The sequence below is a fragment of the Lithobates pipiens genome, unplaced genomic scaffold (assembly GCF_037356315.1).
Source record: "Lithobates pipiens isolate NorthernLeopardFrog02 unplaced genomic scaffold, aLitPip1_a1.2 Scaffold_27, whole genome shotgun sequence".
Classification (NCBI taxonomy): Eukaryota; Metazoa; Chordata; class Amphibia; order Anura; family Ranidae; genus Lithobates; species Lithobates pipiens.
The window spans coordinates 188,801,630-188,818,929 of record NW_027507788.1 but is presented as its reverse complement, the minus strand read 5'-3'; the positions used below and the strand labels follow the sequence as shown (position 1 = coordinate 188,818,929).

The 17,300-nt window shown below is 44.5% G+C and overlaps 1 protein-coding gene across 2 annotated transcripts in view; it reads right to left on the bottom strand.

Moving 5' to 3' along the window:
- TMEM201 (transmembrane protein 201) overlaps positions 1-16,736 on the bottom strand; it is a 75,394-nt gene extending 58,658 nt beyond the window's left edge. The window contains exons 1-2 of one of the 2 annotated variants that reach the window (XM_077458041.1): positions 16,530-16,736; positions 460-580 (exon numbers count right to left, since the gene is read on the bottom strand). In XM_077458041.1, coding sequence (XP_077314167.1) covers positions 460-580; positions 16,530-16,624 — 216 coding nt within the window. In that variant the 5' untranslated portion in view covers positions 16,625-16,736. The remainder of the gene's footprint in view (positions 1-459; positions 581-16,529) is intronic. The other variant, XM_077458040.1, reaches the window with a different exon arrangement.
- Between the last annotated feature and the right edge of the window lie 564 nt (positions 16,737-17,300).

Genomic DNA, 17,300 nt, shown 5'->3' with positions numbered 1-17,300 from the left:
AAATGCGATGTAAATTCAGCAATAGAGTTTGTATGGCTGAATTTGCATCACAAAAACATCGCATGAGATCAATGTCTGGCATTGCACTATTGTGAACCGAACCTTACTGCAACTTATATTTAGGCAAATCAAGCAAGTTTGAAAATACAACCCATCACTCCCCACCCCCCCCCCCTTTTCTATTGCTGTTAATTGGGGGCACTTCCACCTCAACAATGACCCTGCCAGTCTGAATTTGTCAGAAAGCCAATAGCAACTGGTTGGCCTCTGGGGCTTCTTTGTCCCTTCTATAGTAATGGAAGGCTTGTCACAGCAATCAGGCAATGCATGCAACCTTACAATACGATTTTAGGGTCTGAATCAAGACACTGTGTTTGTGCTGCCTGAAGCAACCTGTCATTTGTCCTAAAAAAACAAAAACACACATTTCTGAAGATGACCCGTCACTAGTTCTCTTACCTCCTGAAATCCATTGTACTGTTCACAGTTTGGGCAGTCCCAGCAGTTACGATTGCCATAGGGCACCACTGAATTCTGGTTGCAAAACCAGCAGTTGACTCTCACATGCGTTGGGCGTTTCCTATAAAACAGAACGCAGCACAAGTCACACAGGAGTTTCTAAGATACCAAGAGGAAAACTAAATCCTTTACTTTAACTCTTGAAAAAGCAACACTTTTTTTTTTTTTTTAAAAGGCAACTAAATATAAGTTACGACTAAACATGACAGAGAAAATCTACAGCCACACATGCAAAAGTGCCCACAATGACTGTCCAATCTTGATGTAATATTTTTGCCACTTCGCAGTTCTACATAAACTACACAAAAAATAAAAATAAATAAAAAAGCTAGAAAAAGATTGGATAGGTTTTCCCTGTCCTAGTTGCTGGACAGAGAGCTGGTAATATTTTATCCCCAGAGGTTTGACACAGACATTTTTACACAAAATTGATAATGCACTGAATGTTGACGAAAATGAATATTAAAAGTGGTTCTAAAGTTGGAAAATAGTTTTTTTTTTTTAATGCATTCCCTGCATTAAAGAATATGTAAACCCAACATTCCATATTCCTGATAAGTGCTTGCTGTACCATGTACTTGTATGAGAAAGCCTCCTGTTGACTTTGTAATGCTTCCTTTGTGTGAAATCCCTGGTGTTCTTGCCAGTCCTGTTGCTTCCCCCCCCCCCCCCCCATTTCAAACTGACCACACCAGGCAGGAAAGCACAGTGTGCTTAGTTTGCTGGCCATGCAGGGAACTCAGCCTGCTCTCTTTAAATGATCGTATTGCACTGAACCCCCCCCCCCCCCCCACAGCCTTTCAGCCTCCCTGGGATAGGGAAAGTCGAGCCAAACCATGTGCGATTTGTGGCACCATCTCCCCTCCCCCCCCACAGACACCAACGATGGGGCACGATTCCGTCTACCAAACATTTGGCATGGTTTACTTCCACTGACACCAGGACATATACTCCCACTGGCCACAGTCCGGTCACCCTAAAGTCTGAAGGGCAGTAAATCAGCCCTTTGTTTGGAAAGTTTGGAGACCCCTGACCTAGAACATTGGCACAAGAACTTCAATTTTAGCTGGTAACATACTTTAAACCAATGCTGGAGACACATGCAAAGTTTTTTTTGTTCAACCCAGCGGGCTGCACAAAAAACACTGGTCATCTTACTAACTAGCAATTTTAGTGCGATGATCTCCCCCGCTGACTTATTGCTTTTTGGGTATAGCTTGGGTCATTTTATGCTTATTTTTACCAAAAATATAAAAATGTCGCACAACCGCGCAATTGTCAATTAAAGCGACGCAGTGCCGTATCGCAAAAAAAATGGCCTAGTCATTAAGGGGGTAAAACCTTCTGGGGCTGACGTGGTTAAAAGCCTAACTTAAAGGGAATTGACCTCTTAGCAACCAAACCATTAATGAGTCCTTAGAAAGAAAATAAAGCAGACCTTCCAAAACTCATGTTTTCCCAGCCCAGAGCAAGCATGACATTTGAATAAACTTGCAGCAATAAAATTATTAAATTGGATCAACATTACAGTGCAAGTTACATGCTCAAGCCTGCCACAATGCGCAGCAAGAAATTTAACTGCTTCAACATTTAGCTTGCATGCAGGCTATTGTGAAACAAAAAATAATAAAAATCGCCAAAAGCAGGTTATACTCATCTGCTCTGATCCTGACAAACTGTCCTTTTAAAACTGCTAGAAACAGACACTTTAGGAAGAGTCAATCTCTCGGGTCCCCAGCAGTGGTTATTGGTTTTGCCACCTGGCCTCCACATCATTACTTTGTCCTGCAGTGATATGGAAGTCAGGAGGGGGGAACTAGTAAGAACTGCGGGGGGCGCTCAAGAGATGGATACTTCCCGAAAGGTAAATACCTTCTTTTTTTTATGATGGGGTTACTTAACCACTTCAATACCGGGCACTTAAACACCTTCCTGCCCAGACCAATTTTGAGCTTTCAGCGCTGTCGCACTTTGAATGACAATTGCGCGGTCATGCTACACTGTACCCAAATGAAATTTGTATCATTTTTTTCCCACAAATAGAGCTTTCTTTTGGTGGTATTTGGTCCCCTCTACGGTTTTTATTTTTTGCTAAACAAATAAAAAAATACCGAAAATTTTGAGGAAAAAAATTTTTTTTTTTGTTTCAGTTTCAAAACTTTGCAAATAAGTAAGTTTTCTCCTTCACTGATGGGCACTGATGGGGTTACACTGATGGGCACCAATGAAGTGGCACTGATGAGGTGGCATTGATGGATACCGATATGTGGCACTGACAGGCGGCACTGATGGGTGGCACTGATGGGCGACACGGATGGGCACTGATAGGTGGCACAAATTGGCATGGATGAGCATGGATAAGTGGCACAGGTGGGCATGGGTAGGCGGCACAGGTGGGCATGGGTAGGCACTGATAGGCGGCACAGATGGGAACTGATAGACGACATTGTATTATAATATATTGCACTAATGGATGCCAATCAGTGCCAATCAAAGCATGCCAATCAGTGATGCCCATTGTGGGCACTGATTGGCATCCATTATGGGCACTGATTGGTATCCATTGTGGCACTGACTAGAATCCCTGGTGGTCTAGGGTGGCATACCTTGTCCTTGGCATCCCTGGTGGCGTCCCTGGTGGTCCAGTGTGGGCATCCTCGGGGGGGCTGTGCTGATAATCGATCAGCACAGACCCCCCCTGTCAGAGGAGCAGTCGATCGGCTCTCCTCTACTCGCGTCTGACAGACGCGAGTGAGGAAAAGCCGATCACCGACTTTTCCTATTTACACTGTGATCAGCCGTGATTGGACACGGCTGATCACGTGGTAAAGAGTCTCCAACGGAGACTCTTTACCGAGATCGTAGTTGCCGGATGTCAGACTGACACCCCGCAACAACGATCGCCGCGATGCGCGCCCCCGGGGGCGCGCAGCGGCTCATAATCCTGATCACGTCATATGACGTCCGGTCAGGATTATGAAACCACTTTGCCGCCGTCCAGGGCGGGCGGCAAGTGGTTAACACTTTGAGGGATAAAGGAACAGGTTTAAATTAAGCCAATGTAGAGGAACACATTGTTGTCAGCTCTCTAGCTGTGCTGCCTGGGAAGATCAATGTGCTGCTGTTTATTTTTTTTCTCCCCTAGCTCTTATGCAGCTGACAAAGAGGGAATGTGATCTCTAAAAATTATTAAATATAAAGATATAATGTTTCACAATTTTTTTTTTTTTTTTTTTTTTTTAATGCAAAGAATTCTCTCTGATCTTCTGAAGCCACAGCCCTCAAAAGAAAGGAAGAGAAAAACTGGGTAGTCTGCCAAGAACCAAAACCTTTATCAATTGAACTTAAGTATAAACATTGTAACAATCTGTCAATGGAATAGACTGTGTGCAAGTGAAAAAAAGTTTAAACACTAAATCTTTGACATTTGTTAGTTTCAAGTTAAACATTTTTTTTTTGCTAGAAAATTACTTGGAACCCCCAAACATTATATAGATATATATTTAGTAGACACCCTAGAGAATAAAATGGTGGTTGATGCAATATTTTATGTCACACTGTATTTGCGCAGCGGTCTTTTAGATTAAACTTTTTTTTTTTTAAATTACTAAGGAAAATAAAAAAGTTAAATTAGCCCATTTTTGGATAATGTGAAAGATTTTATGTCACGAGAATCATGATATTTTTATTCTAAGGAAAAAAAAAAAATGATTTTAATTTTGGCCAGAATCGTGCAGCTCTAATTATATACACATTAGAGATATAGAGGTCGACCGATATGGGTTTTTCTCTGGCTGATATTTAGCAATCATGGCGGCCGATATATGACGCCGATTTTTTTTTTTTGGGCCGATATGTTAGGCTGATTTTTTTTATTTTATTTTCCTTTTTTTTATCTCCCTTCATCTCATAAAATCTAACAGACAACTTTGCCACTGGGGCGTTTTTCAGGCACTTTTGGGCTAAAAATAGCACCTGTAAAAGTGTCTGCAAAACAGCTCCCGTGCAGTCTGTGTGAAAGACAGATTGCTTTCACACTCAGGCGATGCGCTGGCAGGATGTAAAAAAAAAAAATAAATAAAAAAAAAAAAGTCCTGCAAGCAGCATGTTTGTGTATACCGCTCCTCCACCACTCCTGCCCATTTATATTAATGGGCACCACTGCTGAAGCGCATGCAATGCGATTTGGCTGCAGTGCTTCACGGGCGCATTTAACCTTTTTCTCGGCCGCTAGCTGGGTTAGAGGTGCCCCGCTAGCAGCCGAATAGCACCGCTATAATCATACACCTGCCCCTCCAGTGTGAAAGCAGCCTTCATAAGTGATACAGAAAATGTATTACATTTAAACATTTATTAAACAAAACAAACCTCCAATCAGTTTACTTGTATGTATGATTTAGATTAAAGAAGAAAAAAAAAAAAAAAAAAAGATAGATAGATAGAGATAGATATTTTTGGGGGTCTAAGTGATTTTCTGGCAGAAAATACAGGATTTTTACTTGTAAGCATCAAGTGTCAGAAAAGATTTAGTCTTTAAATGGTTAAACTGAGAACTCTACACACTGAGTTGCCTTCATTCAAGTGTAAACATTGTATCCCTTTACTCTTTTCTTTGCAGGCTTCCCAGAGAGGAGGAAAGTCACTTCTATGAAGACTCAGGCAACTTGCATTGACTTCTATTACAGAAGTCATTTGCAAGTCCCGCTCTAGTTCTAAATCGGCCTTTTAACAGCACAATTGGCCTATGCCGATTAATTAAAAGACGGAACGTTTCGGCCGACCTCTAATAAAAAATTATATACACACATACACACAAAATGTTTTGCTTTCATTACTAATGGTTGTTTTGTAACATTATTTACAAAAAGAGTAAACAGTGTGATGTGTCATTACAATGTAGCCACCAGTGTGTACAAGCCCTTAAAAGACAAAGTCAGATTCCTCTGCTTACATTTACCTATAGGTAGGTAAACTCTCCTAAATGTGCACGGTTTAGGAGATATTTAGTACACATGCAGCCAGTAACATCACTGGAGCATGTGCTCTGAAGGAACAGCCACAGGTCCTGTGCCGTTAATGTCGGCTCCTGTGTGCTTGCGCGGAAGTGACGTCATCGTGGCTCTGGCCAATCACTTTGCTGGAGCCCACGAACACAGAATAAACTCTGGGGAAACCGCTAGCCGTCCCAGCAGTGTGCATACGTCGCTGAGAGAGCTTCGTTCTAAAGGAAAGGATAGTATGCGATGCACACAAGCTCATTATGCCTTTAACGTGCAGGGTTTATTTTTGTTTTTTTGAAAAGGGTTTACAACCTCTTTAGAAGCAGAGCCAAACTATGCAATACTTGCGTCCCTTCAAACGGTCCGACGTCCCTCGCCGGGATCTTCTACTGGGCTTTTTCTGGGTGCCAGGCTGCAGGCGTTCTCAATGGCCAGATGACATAAAGACGCTGTGCTGTAATGTAAATTGAGCTGGCACTTGCACTGCTCAGTGTACATTCCAAAGAAGACGGCAAGCGGGCAGGTAGGTTAATTTTTATAAAAGAAAGATTGCATGTCTGCAAGAGCCTGTCTGTCTGCAGTTTTCAAAGACACAACTTCAGTTTAACTTTAACCATAAAAAGGATAAGTTCACCTTTTGACATTAAATGCACATTTTTTGCAGGAAAAAAATAAAAATTCTGAATGTAGGATTTGTTTCTGGAGCCTTTAAACCTTTGCAAGAACGATCACCAGACCAGAACGATCACCAGGTCTCTGCTTGGTCGTAGGAAGCTGATCCATGCTGTCCGGAAGAATGAATGAACTACCACAGCTCATAGCGCCGTGGTAGTTCAATAAAAGCTGCAAGCCGACAGCCGCAAAGACCACTGGACCCTGTAGTTTTCCCATTCACAGGGCACCGTGAAGGATTTTTTTTATTTTTTTGACAGCTAGTTTGGGGGGGCAGGGGTGCTAGCTGTCAAAGGTGAAGTGGGAGGTGCAAGGGCATTCATGACATGTTACAACCTGAACATGGGGGTGACCTAAGAAAGGTGAACTTATTCTTTAAAGTGCTGGGTGATGGTTCAAAGGCAACTCAAGTAATTCGTAGGATGCCATGGTTGACTTCCCTTTCTAAACAAGGGATTTCCTGCTTTGATATTTCCATAAAATGTATGACAAAATCCTCTAATCACAATGCAAAGACACGGCTGGAAAATGCAAACATGCAGAAATTGTCAGCAGCCACTTAAAGTGTCAGCACCAGGAAGGAAACCTTGGACTTTCATAGCACACTTGTTTTGGTGCAAGCCCTGTTATCCTTAGAGATCGGAATTCACTCTGCATAATATCACCGTGGGTCATTATCCTAAAAAATTGGAGGCAGAAAGCCAGACAACTAGCATGATTAGGAAGGGACAGTAACAGTAGGCTATTATTTCTCCCAGGGCAGTTTATCATTAAACATGCACCTAGCAAACGTGAAGCTTTTTAAAATTTAAGGTTAACATTTGTAGGACTTTACAGAAATAAAGGACTCTAGCTGAGCCCTCCAAGCAAAATATAGCATATCTTCCTGGACAGATACACAGTAGCAACTGTTATGGCTGGAAAGGCCCCCGACAGATGTAAGACACAAGAGGCTTTGTTACACTGTCCCTGAATGCTATCCAGGTCACTTGGCATCGGTGTCAGGAAGATCTAGAGGCGATATTTTAGCGACAGACAGCAGTTTAAAAAAAAAAAAAAATGTAACAAAACAAAAACACCCCTTTACAAAATCTAAACAGCTCCAAAAAAATATGAGGAAACCAACAACCATGCAGCTTTTATCTGCAACATCTCCTCCACAAACTAATCTAAACACGGCCATATACAGTGGGGAAAATTATTTGGTCCCCTGTAGATTTTGTAGGTTTGCCCACTTACAAAGAAATGAAGGGTCTATAATTTTTATCATAGGTTTATTTTAAATGATAGAGGCAGGATATCAACCAAAAATACCCCCCCCCCCCAAAAAAAAAAAAAAAAAAAAAAAAAAAAAAAAACAAACACAACACACCCACCCAAACACAATACAAATGTTATAAAATGAATTGCAATTCAGTGAGTAAAATAAGTATTTCATCCCCAAGCAAAACATGACTTAGTACTTGGAGAAACTCTTGTTGGTAAGCACAGATGTAAGACGTTTCTTGTAGTTGGTGACCAGGTTTGCCCACATCTCAGGAGAGATTTTGGTCCACTCTTAAGGCAATTTTTTTTTTTCCCTTCAAATAATCAAAAAGCACTTCTAAATGCAAACGTGGCTAAAAATGCGACATCGCTAGTCGGTTACCATCTGTCGAGTTAAATCATTCAGGAGAGGTTGCAAAATGTCCCGTGTACAACAGATATTCTCTAAATCCTTATGTTTTTTTGGCTGTCGATTGGCAACTCGAACTTTCAGCTTCCTCCATAAATTTTCTATAGTATTAAGGTCTGGAGACTGGCTAGGCCACTCCATAACCTAAATGTGCTTCTTCTTGAGCCTTGGCTGTATGTTTTGGGTCATTGTCATGCGGAAATACCCATCCACGTCCCATCTTCAGTGTTCTGGCTTAGGAAAGAAGGTTACCATCCAAGATTTTACAACACATGGTTCCGTCCATTGGACCCTCAATGCGGCAGAGTCAACCTGTACCTTTAGCACAGAAACAGCCCCAAAGCATCATGTTTCCACCTCCGTGCTTTACTTGTAAGGACGATATTTTTAGGGTCATAGTCAGCATTTTTCTTCCTCCAAATACGGAGAGTCGAGTTTATGCTAAAGAGCTCAATTTTTATCTCATCTGACCACAGCACTTTCTCCCAATCCTTCATTGAATCATTTAGATGTTCATTGGAAAACTTCAGATGGGCCTGTACATGTGCCTTCTTGAGGAGGGGGACCTTGTGGGCACTGCAGGATTTCAATCAATGGCGGTGTATTGTGTTGCCAATGGTTCGTTTGGTGACTGTGGACCCACCTGCCTTGAGATCATTCACAAGTTCCTTCCGTGTAGTTCTGGGCTGATCCCTCACTTTTCTCATGATCATCCTTACCCCATGAGGCATAATCTAGCTTGGAGCTCCAGACTGAGGATAATTGATGGTTATTTTGCATTTCTTCCATTTGCGAATAATCGCTCCAACAGTGATCTCCTAACCAAGCTTCTTGCTGATAGTCTGGCAGCGCATTCCAGCCTTGTGCAGGTCTACAATCTTGTCCCGGACATTATTTGACAGCTCTTTGGTCTTGCCCATGATGGCGAGGTTTGAATGGAAGAAAGATTCTGTGGACGGTTGTCTTTTATACACATAGCGAGTTGTCGTTAGGAGCATCTTCTTACATTGACAGGACTAATCTGTGTACCACACGAGCACATACCGTAGCACAGCCATTCTCAACCAGGGTTCCGTGGAACCCTGGGGTTCCTCCAGGAGGTTGCTAGGGGTCCCTTGAGCTGTGGCTGATGAACTACCTTTTGATGGTGCCTACAGAGTTCAAGGTTCAGCATCACTTAGCAAAGCAAGCAGCAAGCATGACACAATATATTTTTAGCTGTCTTTAAGAGTGGCATTCTGAACACCCCATTGACCACCTGTATAAGGGGCATTGTTCTCTTGACCCCTGATGTATTGGTTTTAGTAAGCGTTCCTTGAGACTTTTATTTTTGGGGTTCCTCAAGGGTTAAAAGGTTGAGAAAGCCTGCTGTAGCCAGTCTGTGGGAGTCAGAATTATTGTTGGTTGGTAGGGGATCAAATACTTTTTCTACTCACTGAACTGCAACTCAATTTATAACATTTGTAACGTGTTTTTTTTTTTCTGGATTTTTGGTTGATAGGTGTATTTTTAATGAGAGACAATAACATAAAAATGATAGACCCTTAATTTCTTTGTAAGTGAGCAAACTTACAAAATCTGACGGGATCAACGAATTATTTCCCCCACTGTAGATATTTCCAATTCTCCATTCAAGCCAACAGTACCAGGCTACTGTATTCTGACAGCCTGCCTAGAACAACGCCTGCGTCTAATTTTGAGCCAAGTGTTTTTCACCAGGCACCTTCAAGCAAAATCAATTTAACAATAGACTTTTGCTGAATGGAGTGGTCCCAGTAGGACCCCCCATTGCTTAAAATTTCAGATGTGCTAGGAGTCAGACAAAACTCAAGCAGTGAATGGTCAGCTTCAGGGCTGCAGTAATGTGCATTGGTGAACTGGGTGCCATTCATTTTAAAGAGATGCAAGTCCACAACACAAATTGAGGAGGGGGGGGGGGGGGCAGTATTCAAATAAAACCAGCCTTACTGATGTACACAAACCCTCCAACTATCCCAATAAAAGACAAAATACAAATAAAGATCTAGCGATCTCTTCCTCCTTTAGATAAAATATCCAAAGGTGATCGTTAGTCACACTGATACAGCCTAGTCCTCCTCTCAATGGGATGAACTTTCACACAAACAATATAAAAAAAATTGGATCCAAGTGTATTGCATATTGTTCCTGGCTGATTGATGCATTGGGGGTAATTTACAAAAGGCAAATCCACTTTGCACTACAAGTGCACTTGAAATTGCACTGAAAGTGCAGTCGCTGTAAATCTGATTGGTAGATCTGAAATGAGGGGATGCTCTGCTGATTTTATCATCCAATCATGTGCAAGCTAAAATGCCATTTTCCTTGCATGTCCCCCTCAGATCTACAGCAAATGCACTTCCAAGTGCAGCTTGCACTTGCAGTGCAAAGTGGATTTTCCTTTCATAAATAACCCCCATTGTTGCAGAACTGTGAAGATTTTACTTACTTGTGTGGAGATCTGTATGCAGTTTCTAAATTGCAATTAAGTGATGGTAATCTCCACCTCTAATGACTGCTATATGCGCTGTGCTCATACACACACATTCCATATGCAGTAAAAAAAAAAAAAAAAAACAGTTGGGCAGGGGAATGCAAACAAAGTTCAATACTCTGAACTGAAAGTGCTTTTATGCTTTCTGACCAGTGACAATAGGGCATCATGCACACAGGGCATTTGCTTTTCTCCTAAGAACACCAGAGCTTGTGGCAGGAGAAAGGCAGTTTAATACTCCTGAATACTGATTTTTTTTTTCTGCCTGGAAAATGTGTGCATGAACACATAGGGGTCCGATTTACTAAAGCTGGGCAGTGCAAAATCAGGTGCAACTCTGCAGAGAAACCAATCGGCTTCCAGGTTTTATTGCCAAAGCTTAATTGAACGAGCTGCAGTTAGAAGCCGATTGGCTACCATGCATAACTGCACCAGGTTCTGAGTGCTCCAGCTTTAGTAAACCTCCCCCATAGGTTAACATGGAGGTGATATTACAGACTGCATTCCCTTTGAGGCTGGGTTCACACTGCTGCGATGCGGGAATGCTGCAAATCCAATGCGGTTTCCTGCATCGCATGTCTCCCGGCAGCAGTTCACACTGCCCTATGCGAACTGCTGGGAGTGTCAGTTAAAAGTTAATGACACCTCCAAATCAGTTCGCATATCGCAGTGCGATGTGCAAACTCAGACAGGAATCGGATCGCATGGTGTGAACACCCATGCGATCTGATTCTGCTGCGGACCAAAAAAGGGTCCTGTATGAGTTTGGTCCGGATGTGATGCAAATTCAGCCATACTATCTGTATGGCTGAAATCGCATCGCACAGAGATTGCATGTGATTTGCAGTGCGAATCACATCCGATCTCAGACATCGCAGCAGTGTGAACCTAACATAAGCGTTTGTATGGTCAAAATTTGAACTTTTACCTACAGGTAAGCCTAGAATAAGGCTTACCTGTTTGTAAAAAAATATTCCCCTCGCAATGAGCCAGTGACTGCAGCGGCGCATGCACACAGGGGATTTTCAGCTAAAAGCATGGCAGACGCCGGACTTTGCCGGAAAGAAATCTCCGGCGTGCATGCGCGGGAGTGACGACATCGCGGCTCCGGCCACTCAGCGCCGGAGCCGTGATGACCAGAAGACACGCCGAGAGAAACAGGTCAGCTCCCTTTGCGTGTTTCGGGTCAGATGTCAGGGCCTCGTTCTAAGTATTTCATAACGAGCTAGTATGCGGTGCATACTAGCTCATTATGCCTTTTGCCTTACAGGTGTGTAAAAAAAAAAAAAAAAAAAAAACAAACAAACAACGTCAGCAGGTATACAACCGCTTTAAAAGAGAAGTATTTTTTTTTTATCCATACTTACCTAGGTGGATGCTGCATCTGTCCCCTGGCGCCTCTACACTGAGAAGCGAGCGATCGGACACTGCTGATCGCTCAGTCCTCACAGCTTCCGAACAGAGAGCTAGTGACTGTCTGCTTTGCCCCCTCCTCGCTAACTGGAGTGTTGGGCTGCGGAGGGGGTGGGAGCAGCTGGCTCAGGCCTTCAGCGGCACCCTAAGAGGCTGAGCCGGATGTCGGTCCAGGGATTTAGGCGGATCTCGACTCCAAAGTTGTGATGGCGCTGTGCCTGGACCGACTGACATCAGCAGAGAGTGGATTTCAGTCTGCTCTCTGCTGAAAACAAATCACAGAAGTGTAGAAAGAACAGCACTCCTGTGATCCACAGGTGAAGTGCTGCCAAACAAGCTTCGGCTGTACTTATTTAAGCCCAGTGTGGATGATGCCTAAAACCAGTTGCACACAGATTTCAGCTGGTATAAGAGCAGTGCTAACAAAAAACTTGACAAAGCATCTGCAGAGCTTTCAGCGAGCTTTGGTGAAGCTTTTAAAGTACCATTCAGCTCCAGTTTGTAAATATTGAATACAAATCCTAGTGGGAGTGCTAATAGCCAATTTTAAAGTGGTTCTAAGGGCAGGAGAATTTTTACCTTAATACATTCTATGCATTAAAGTAAAAAACCTGCTTGGAGCAGCTTCCCCCATCCTCCATAATACTTACCTGAACACAATCTTGATCCAGCCATGTGCATTATAACAGCAGCTCTTCTGGGTCACTCTCTACTCGTTGGCTCACACAGCAGCAGATGTCACTGGCTCCTGCGGCGGTCAATCACTGCCAATGAGGGGGGGGGCAATGTACATTCACAGGAGAGCGGCTCTGGGGGAAAGCCTGTTCGTGTGCCCCTATAGCAAGAAGCTTGCTATTGGGGGCAACTGGCCGGGGGGGGGGGGGGGGGGAGACAGGACTACCCAAGAAGAAGAGGCTAGGGGCTACAAGTATAAAAATTTAATTTTTTTTATCTTAAAGAATCACTTTAAAGCAAGCTGTTAGCAGACTTTCAGCAAGCTTTAAAAAAAAGTTCTGAAGCTTGCTAGCAGCTAGTTAAAAGTGACAATCATCATTTGTATTCAACATTTACAAAACAATGATCAGCCAGTCCCACGAGGGGAAACAGTTTGTAATATACTTTAAAGAGGAAGTAAACCCTAATGGGTTTACTTCCTCTTTCATTCCCTGCAAAGGCAAAGCATAATGGACTACTATGAATCGCATAGTAGCCCATTATGTGTCACTTACCTGACACAGGAGCCAGCGATGTCACCGCTGTCCCCTGTAGTCCGGCGCATCCATCTTTTTGGTGGGGTCTTGCAGCTCCGCTGCTGTCATTCGGCGGAGCTGCGATGACGTCACTCCCGCGCATGCGCACGGGAGCCGACACGCGCGGCAGCTCCATTGTTGGAAATGCCGCGCTCAGTGCGCCTGCGCGCCACTGTCTACGGCGCATGCGCCATAGGCAGCGGTGCCTGTCTTCGGGCAAAGATCTCCTAAACCGTATAGGTTTAGGAGATATTTCTTAGACCTACAGGTAAGCCTTAATCTAGGCTTACCTGTAGGTCAAAGTGGTTTGTAAGGGTTTACAACCACTTTAAGGTTTATACATTTTTATGTTGTCATTTGAATGTGACAGTGCATCTCACAGAGAGAAGGACTAGTAGCAAAAATGGGGTTGATGTACTAAAACAAGTGCAAACTTTGGTGCAGCTGTGCATGGTAGCCAATCAACTTCCAGGTTTTTGTTTTGTTTGTCAAAGCTTAATTGAACAAGCTGAAGTTAGAACCAGATTTTGCACTCTCCTGTTTCAGTACATCAAGCCCAGTGTGACTAAGAATCAAACACCTTTGATATTTATTTTATAGGAGAAAGCAAGCACCGGCTGATCGATTTGTGTTCTGTCGTTCATTTTAGTGTATGGTGCTGCCTTAAAAACGGGGTTCCCCAAACTACAGTCCTCCTGCTGTTGCGGAACTACATTTCCCAAGAGGCATATGTAGTTCTGGAGGGAGACCCCTGTCCTAAAAACAAATAGGTGTAGTTTTTGTCACCATTATGCACATTGGCAGCCCATTGAAAATGAATGCTCTGCCCTAAAGTGGACCTTCCCTCCTTATATAAGACCACCACCGTTAATAAAATGTGAATTGAAAAATAAATATAAATCATTACTACTCCTCAACTCCTCTCCTGGACTATACACATATCCCAATCCCCCCTTCCATGGAAATTCACACTGTATTTTATAGGTAGATGTCATTGGGAGGCCAGCTTCTTAAAGTGGGCCTAAAGCTAATGAAAATAAAAAAACTTTGCAAACAGTCAGGCTCTTTATTGCAGAAGAGGCATACAATTCCCTGCCTGTGTTCCAGGATGACTGCACTCCTGTGCATGTGTGACATCATCCTACACCAGCCAATCAGGTCAGCCGAAAAATGGCACCGGGAAGAAGATGCCGAAGCAGTACCTCAAAGGGTGTTGGAGAATTACATTAAAATGTGGGTTATGAATCTTTTTTTTGAATGGAATGGGTATGTAGACATGCATGCGCCTGTGAATTTTTTTTTAGGGGTCCACCTTTAAGGTTAACATGCATGTTTTACTGCACAAACATGAACCCGGTCTCACGGTTCACTTTCTTTAGAAATCAGCTACAGCCTGCAAAAAAAAAAAACTAACTGGGTGCAATCCCTGCACAGTGCAATGCTACAGTTTGCAAAATCAGCCTTCAAATCTTGATATATCACTTAATCACACGGCAATATTTTCTAAAGCCTCTGCAACAAAACCAGCTGCCTAGCTTTACTTAGTAAACCCCTCGAATGCTGTTAAACAGTATGAAAGCCGGACATATACAATACAAATCTCCACCAAGCAAACTGCTGAAGCTGCAAAAAAAAAAAAAGTGTGTATTCAGAGTCAATATAGAGCTGCAAAACAGACACTTGTGCATTATTTATTCCAGGACTTGTGGAAGCCCACGTTGTGCTGCAACTACAGCTACAGCTCCCAGTGCCCTGAGAAAACAAGAAGTACTACGAGGGAAATCCAGCAACTGTCAGGAATGGCCAGATTGTGCAGAAGGCGACATGATCACCAGAGATGGAAAGAAGATTTTAAACGTTTACACCCCCCCCCCCCCCCCCGCACTGACCACAATACACCTACTGCCATGATCACCTGCTGATCCGGACAGGTCTGGCCAATTCTGCAACATTCCTCATTACAGTCTCCAAAAATACACACAGAGACACAACCTATAAAAAAAAAAACCCTACCCTATAGTAACCCCCACTACCCCCATATAGCCCCCCCTCCATTACACCAGGACCCCCATATATCCCCACTCCATTACCTCAAGACCCCCATATATCCCTCCCCCATTACCTCAGGACCCCCATATATCCTCTCCTCCATTACCTCAGGACCCCCATATACCCCCCTTCCATTACCTCAGGACCTCCATATATCCCCCCTGCGTCACCTCAGGACCCCCATATATCCTCCCCTGCGTCACCTCAGGACCCCCATATATCCTCTCCTCCATTACCTCAGGACCCCCATATATCCTCTCCTCCATTACCTCAGGACCCCCATATATCCTCTCCTCCATTACCTCAGGACCCCCATATATCCTCTCCTCCATTACCTCAGGACCCCCATATATCCTCTCCTCCATTACCTCAGGACCCCCATATATCCTCTCCTCCATTACCTCAGGACCCCATATATCCTCTCCTCCATTACCTCAGGACCCCCATATATCCTCTCCTCCATTACCTCAGGACCCCCATATATCCTCTCCTCCATTACCTCAGGACCCCCATATATCCTCTCCATTACCTCAGGACCCCCATATATCCTCTCCTCCATTACCTCAGGACCCCCATATATCCTCTCCTCCATTACCTCAGGACCCCCATATATCCTCTCCTCCATTACCTCAGGACCCCCATATATCCTCTCCTCCATTACCTCAGGACCCCCATATATCCTCTCCTCCATTACCTCAGGACCCCCATATATCCTCTCCTCCATTACCTCAGGACCCCCATATATCCTCTCCTCCATTACCTCAGGACCCCATATATCCTCTCCTCCATTACCTCAGGACCCCATATATCCCCCCTTCCATTACCTCAGGACCTCCATATATCCCCCCTGCGTCACCTCAGGACCCCCATATACCCCCCTGCGTCACCTCAGGACCCCCATATACCCCCCTTCCATTACCTCCAGACCACCATATACCCTCCCATTACCACAGGACCCCCATATATCCCCCTTCCATACCCTCAGGACCCCCATATATCCTCTCCTCCATTACCTCAGGACCCCCCTATACCCCCCTTCCATTATCACAGGACCCCCATATATCCTCTCCTCCATTACCTCAGGACCCCATATATCCCCCTTCCATTACCTCCAGACCCCCATATACCCTCCCATTACCACAGGACCCCCCATATATCCCCCTTCCATACCCTCAGGAGCCCCCATATATCCCCCATTACCTCAGGACCGCCATATATCCCCCATTACCTCAGGACCAACATATATACCCCATTACCTCAGGACCCCCATATATCCCCCTTCCATTCCTTCAGGACCCCATATATCCCCCCACCATCCCCTCAGGACCCCCATATATCCCCCCCTCTCGGCCTGGACGGTGACAGCGGCTCTGCCGCGATCACTCCCCTTCTCCAGTAATAACAAAAGGCTCTCCCATTCCCCTCCCCCCAACACTGACCTCCGGAGCAGACGGTAGAGGAGCAGTCCGGTGAGCCCGGTGGCTCCAGTGGCGGCGGCCCAACCGGCCAGCGGCACTCGGCTGATTTCTTCCATGCGCGGATCGGATCGGGGCGGCGGACAACGCTGGATGTCCTGGCCGGCGCGAGCACACGGCTTACTGTACGGAGCGCGCCAGCCAATCCGAGCGCGGCATCTCCGAGCCCGGGCTGGAGGCCCCGCCCCACTCCCCAATCAGCGCGTCCAGGGGAATGCCTCGATGGGCGGGGCGGGGCCAGGCGCTCTGTGGCGCGCACGTGGGCGGCTCTGTAGTCCGGGGGCGTCAGGTAGTCGTGAAAGGCCGAGATCGTGCGGTGGAGGACCCCGGGAGGGGGAGCGGGGATGACTCACCGGGGGCCTCGGAAACTCTTCCAGCAGCACGGGCGGCCATGTGCGCGGATTAAGCTGTCATCTGATAATCAGCACCATTCATACCGAGCAGCCTGGATCTTTCTTGTATTGGATGGAGTAATGAGGCGGGTTACAACCGTGTCTAGGAGATGCATATATGTTTTGTATTAATAATAATGATTTATATATTTTTTATTTATTTTACATTTACTTATACATTAGCTATACATACATATGTATGTATGTATGTGTATCTATATATATATAATTATTTTTTTTTTGTATATAGATATATTATAGTGGATGACATTTGGTATCAAATGTCACACACATTGTACATTTAGTTTTTGCCTTAGGACCTTGCAGTACTGAGGGTTAATTG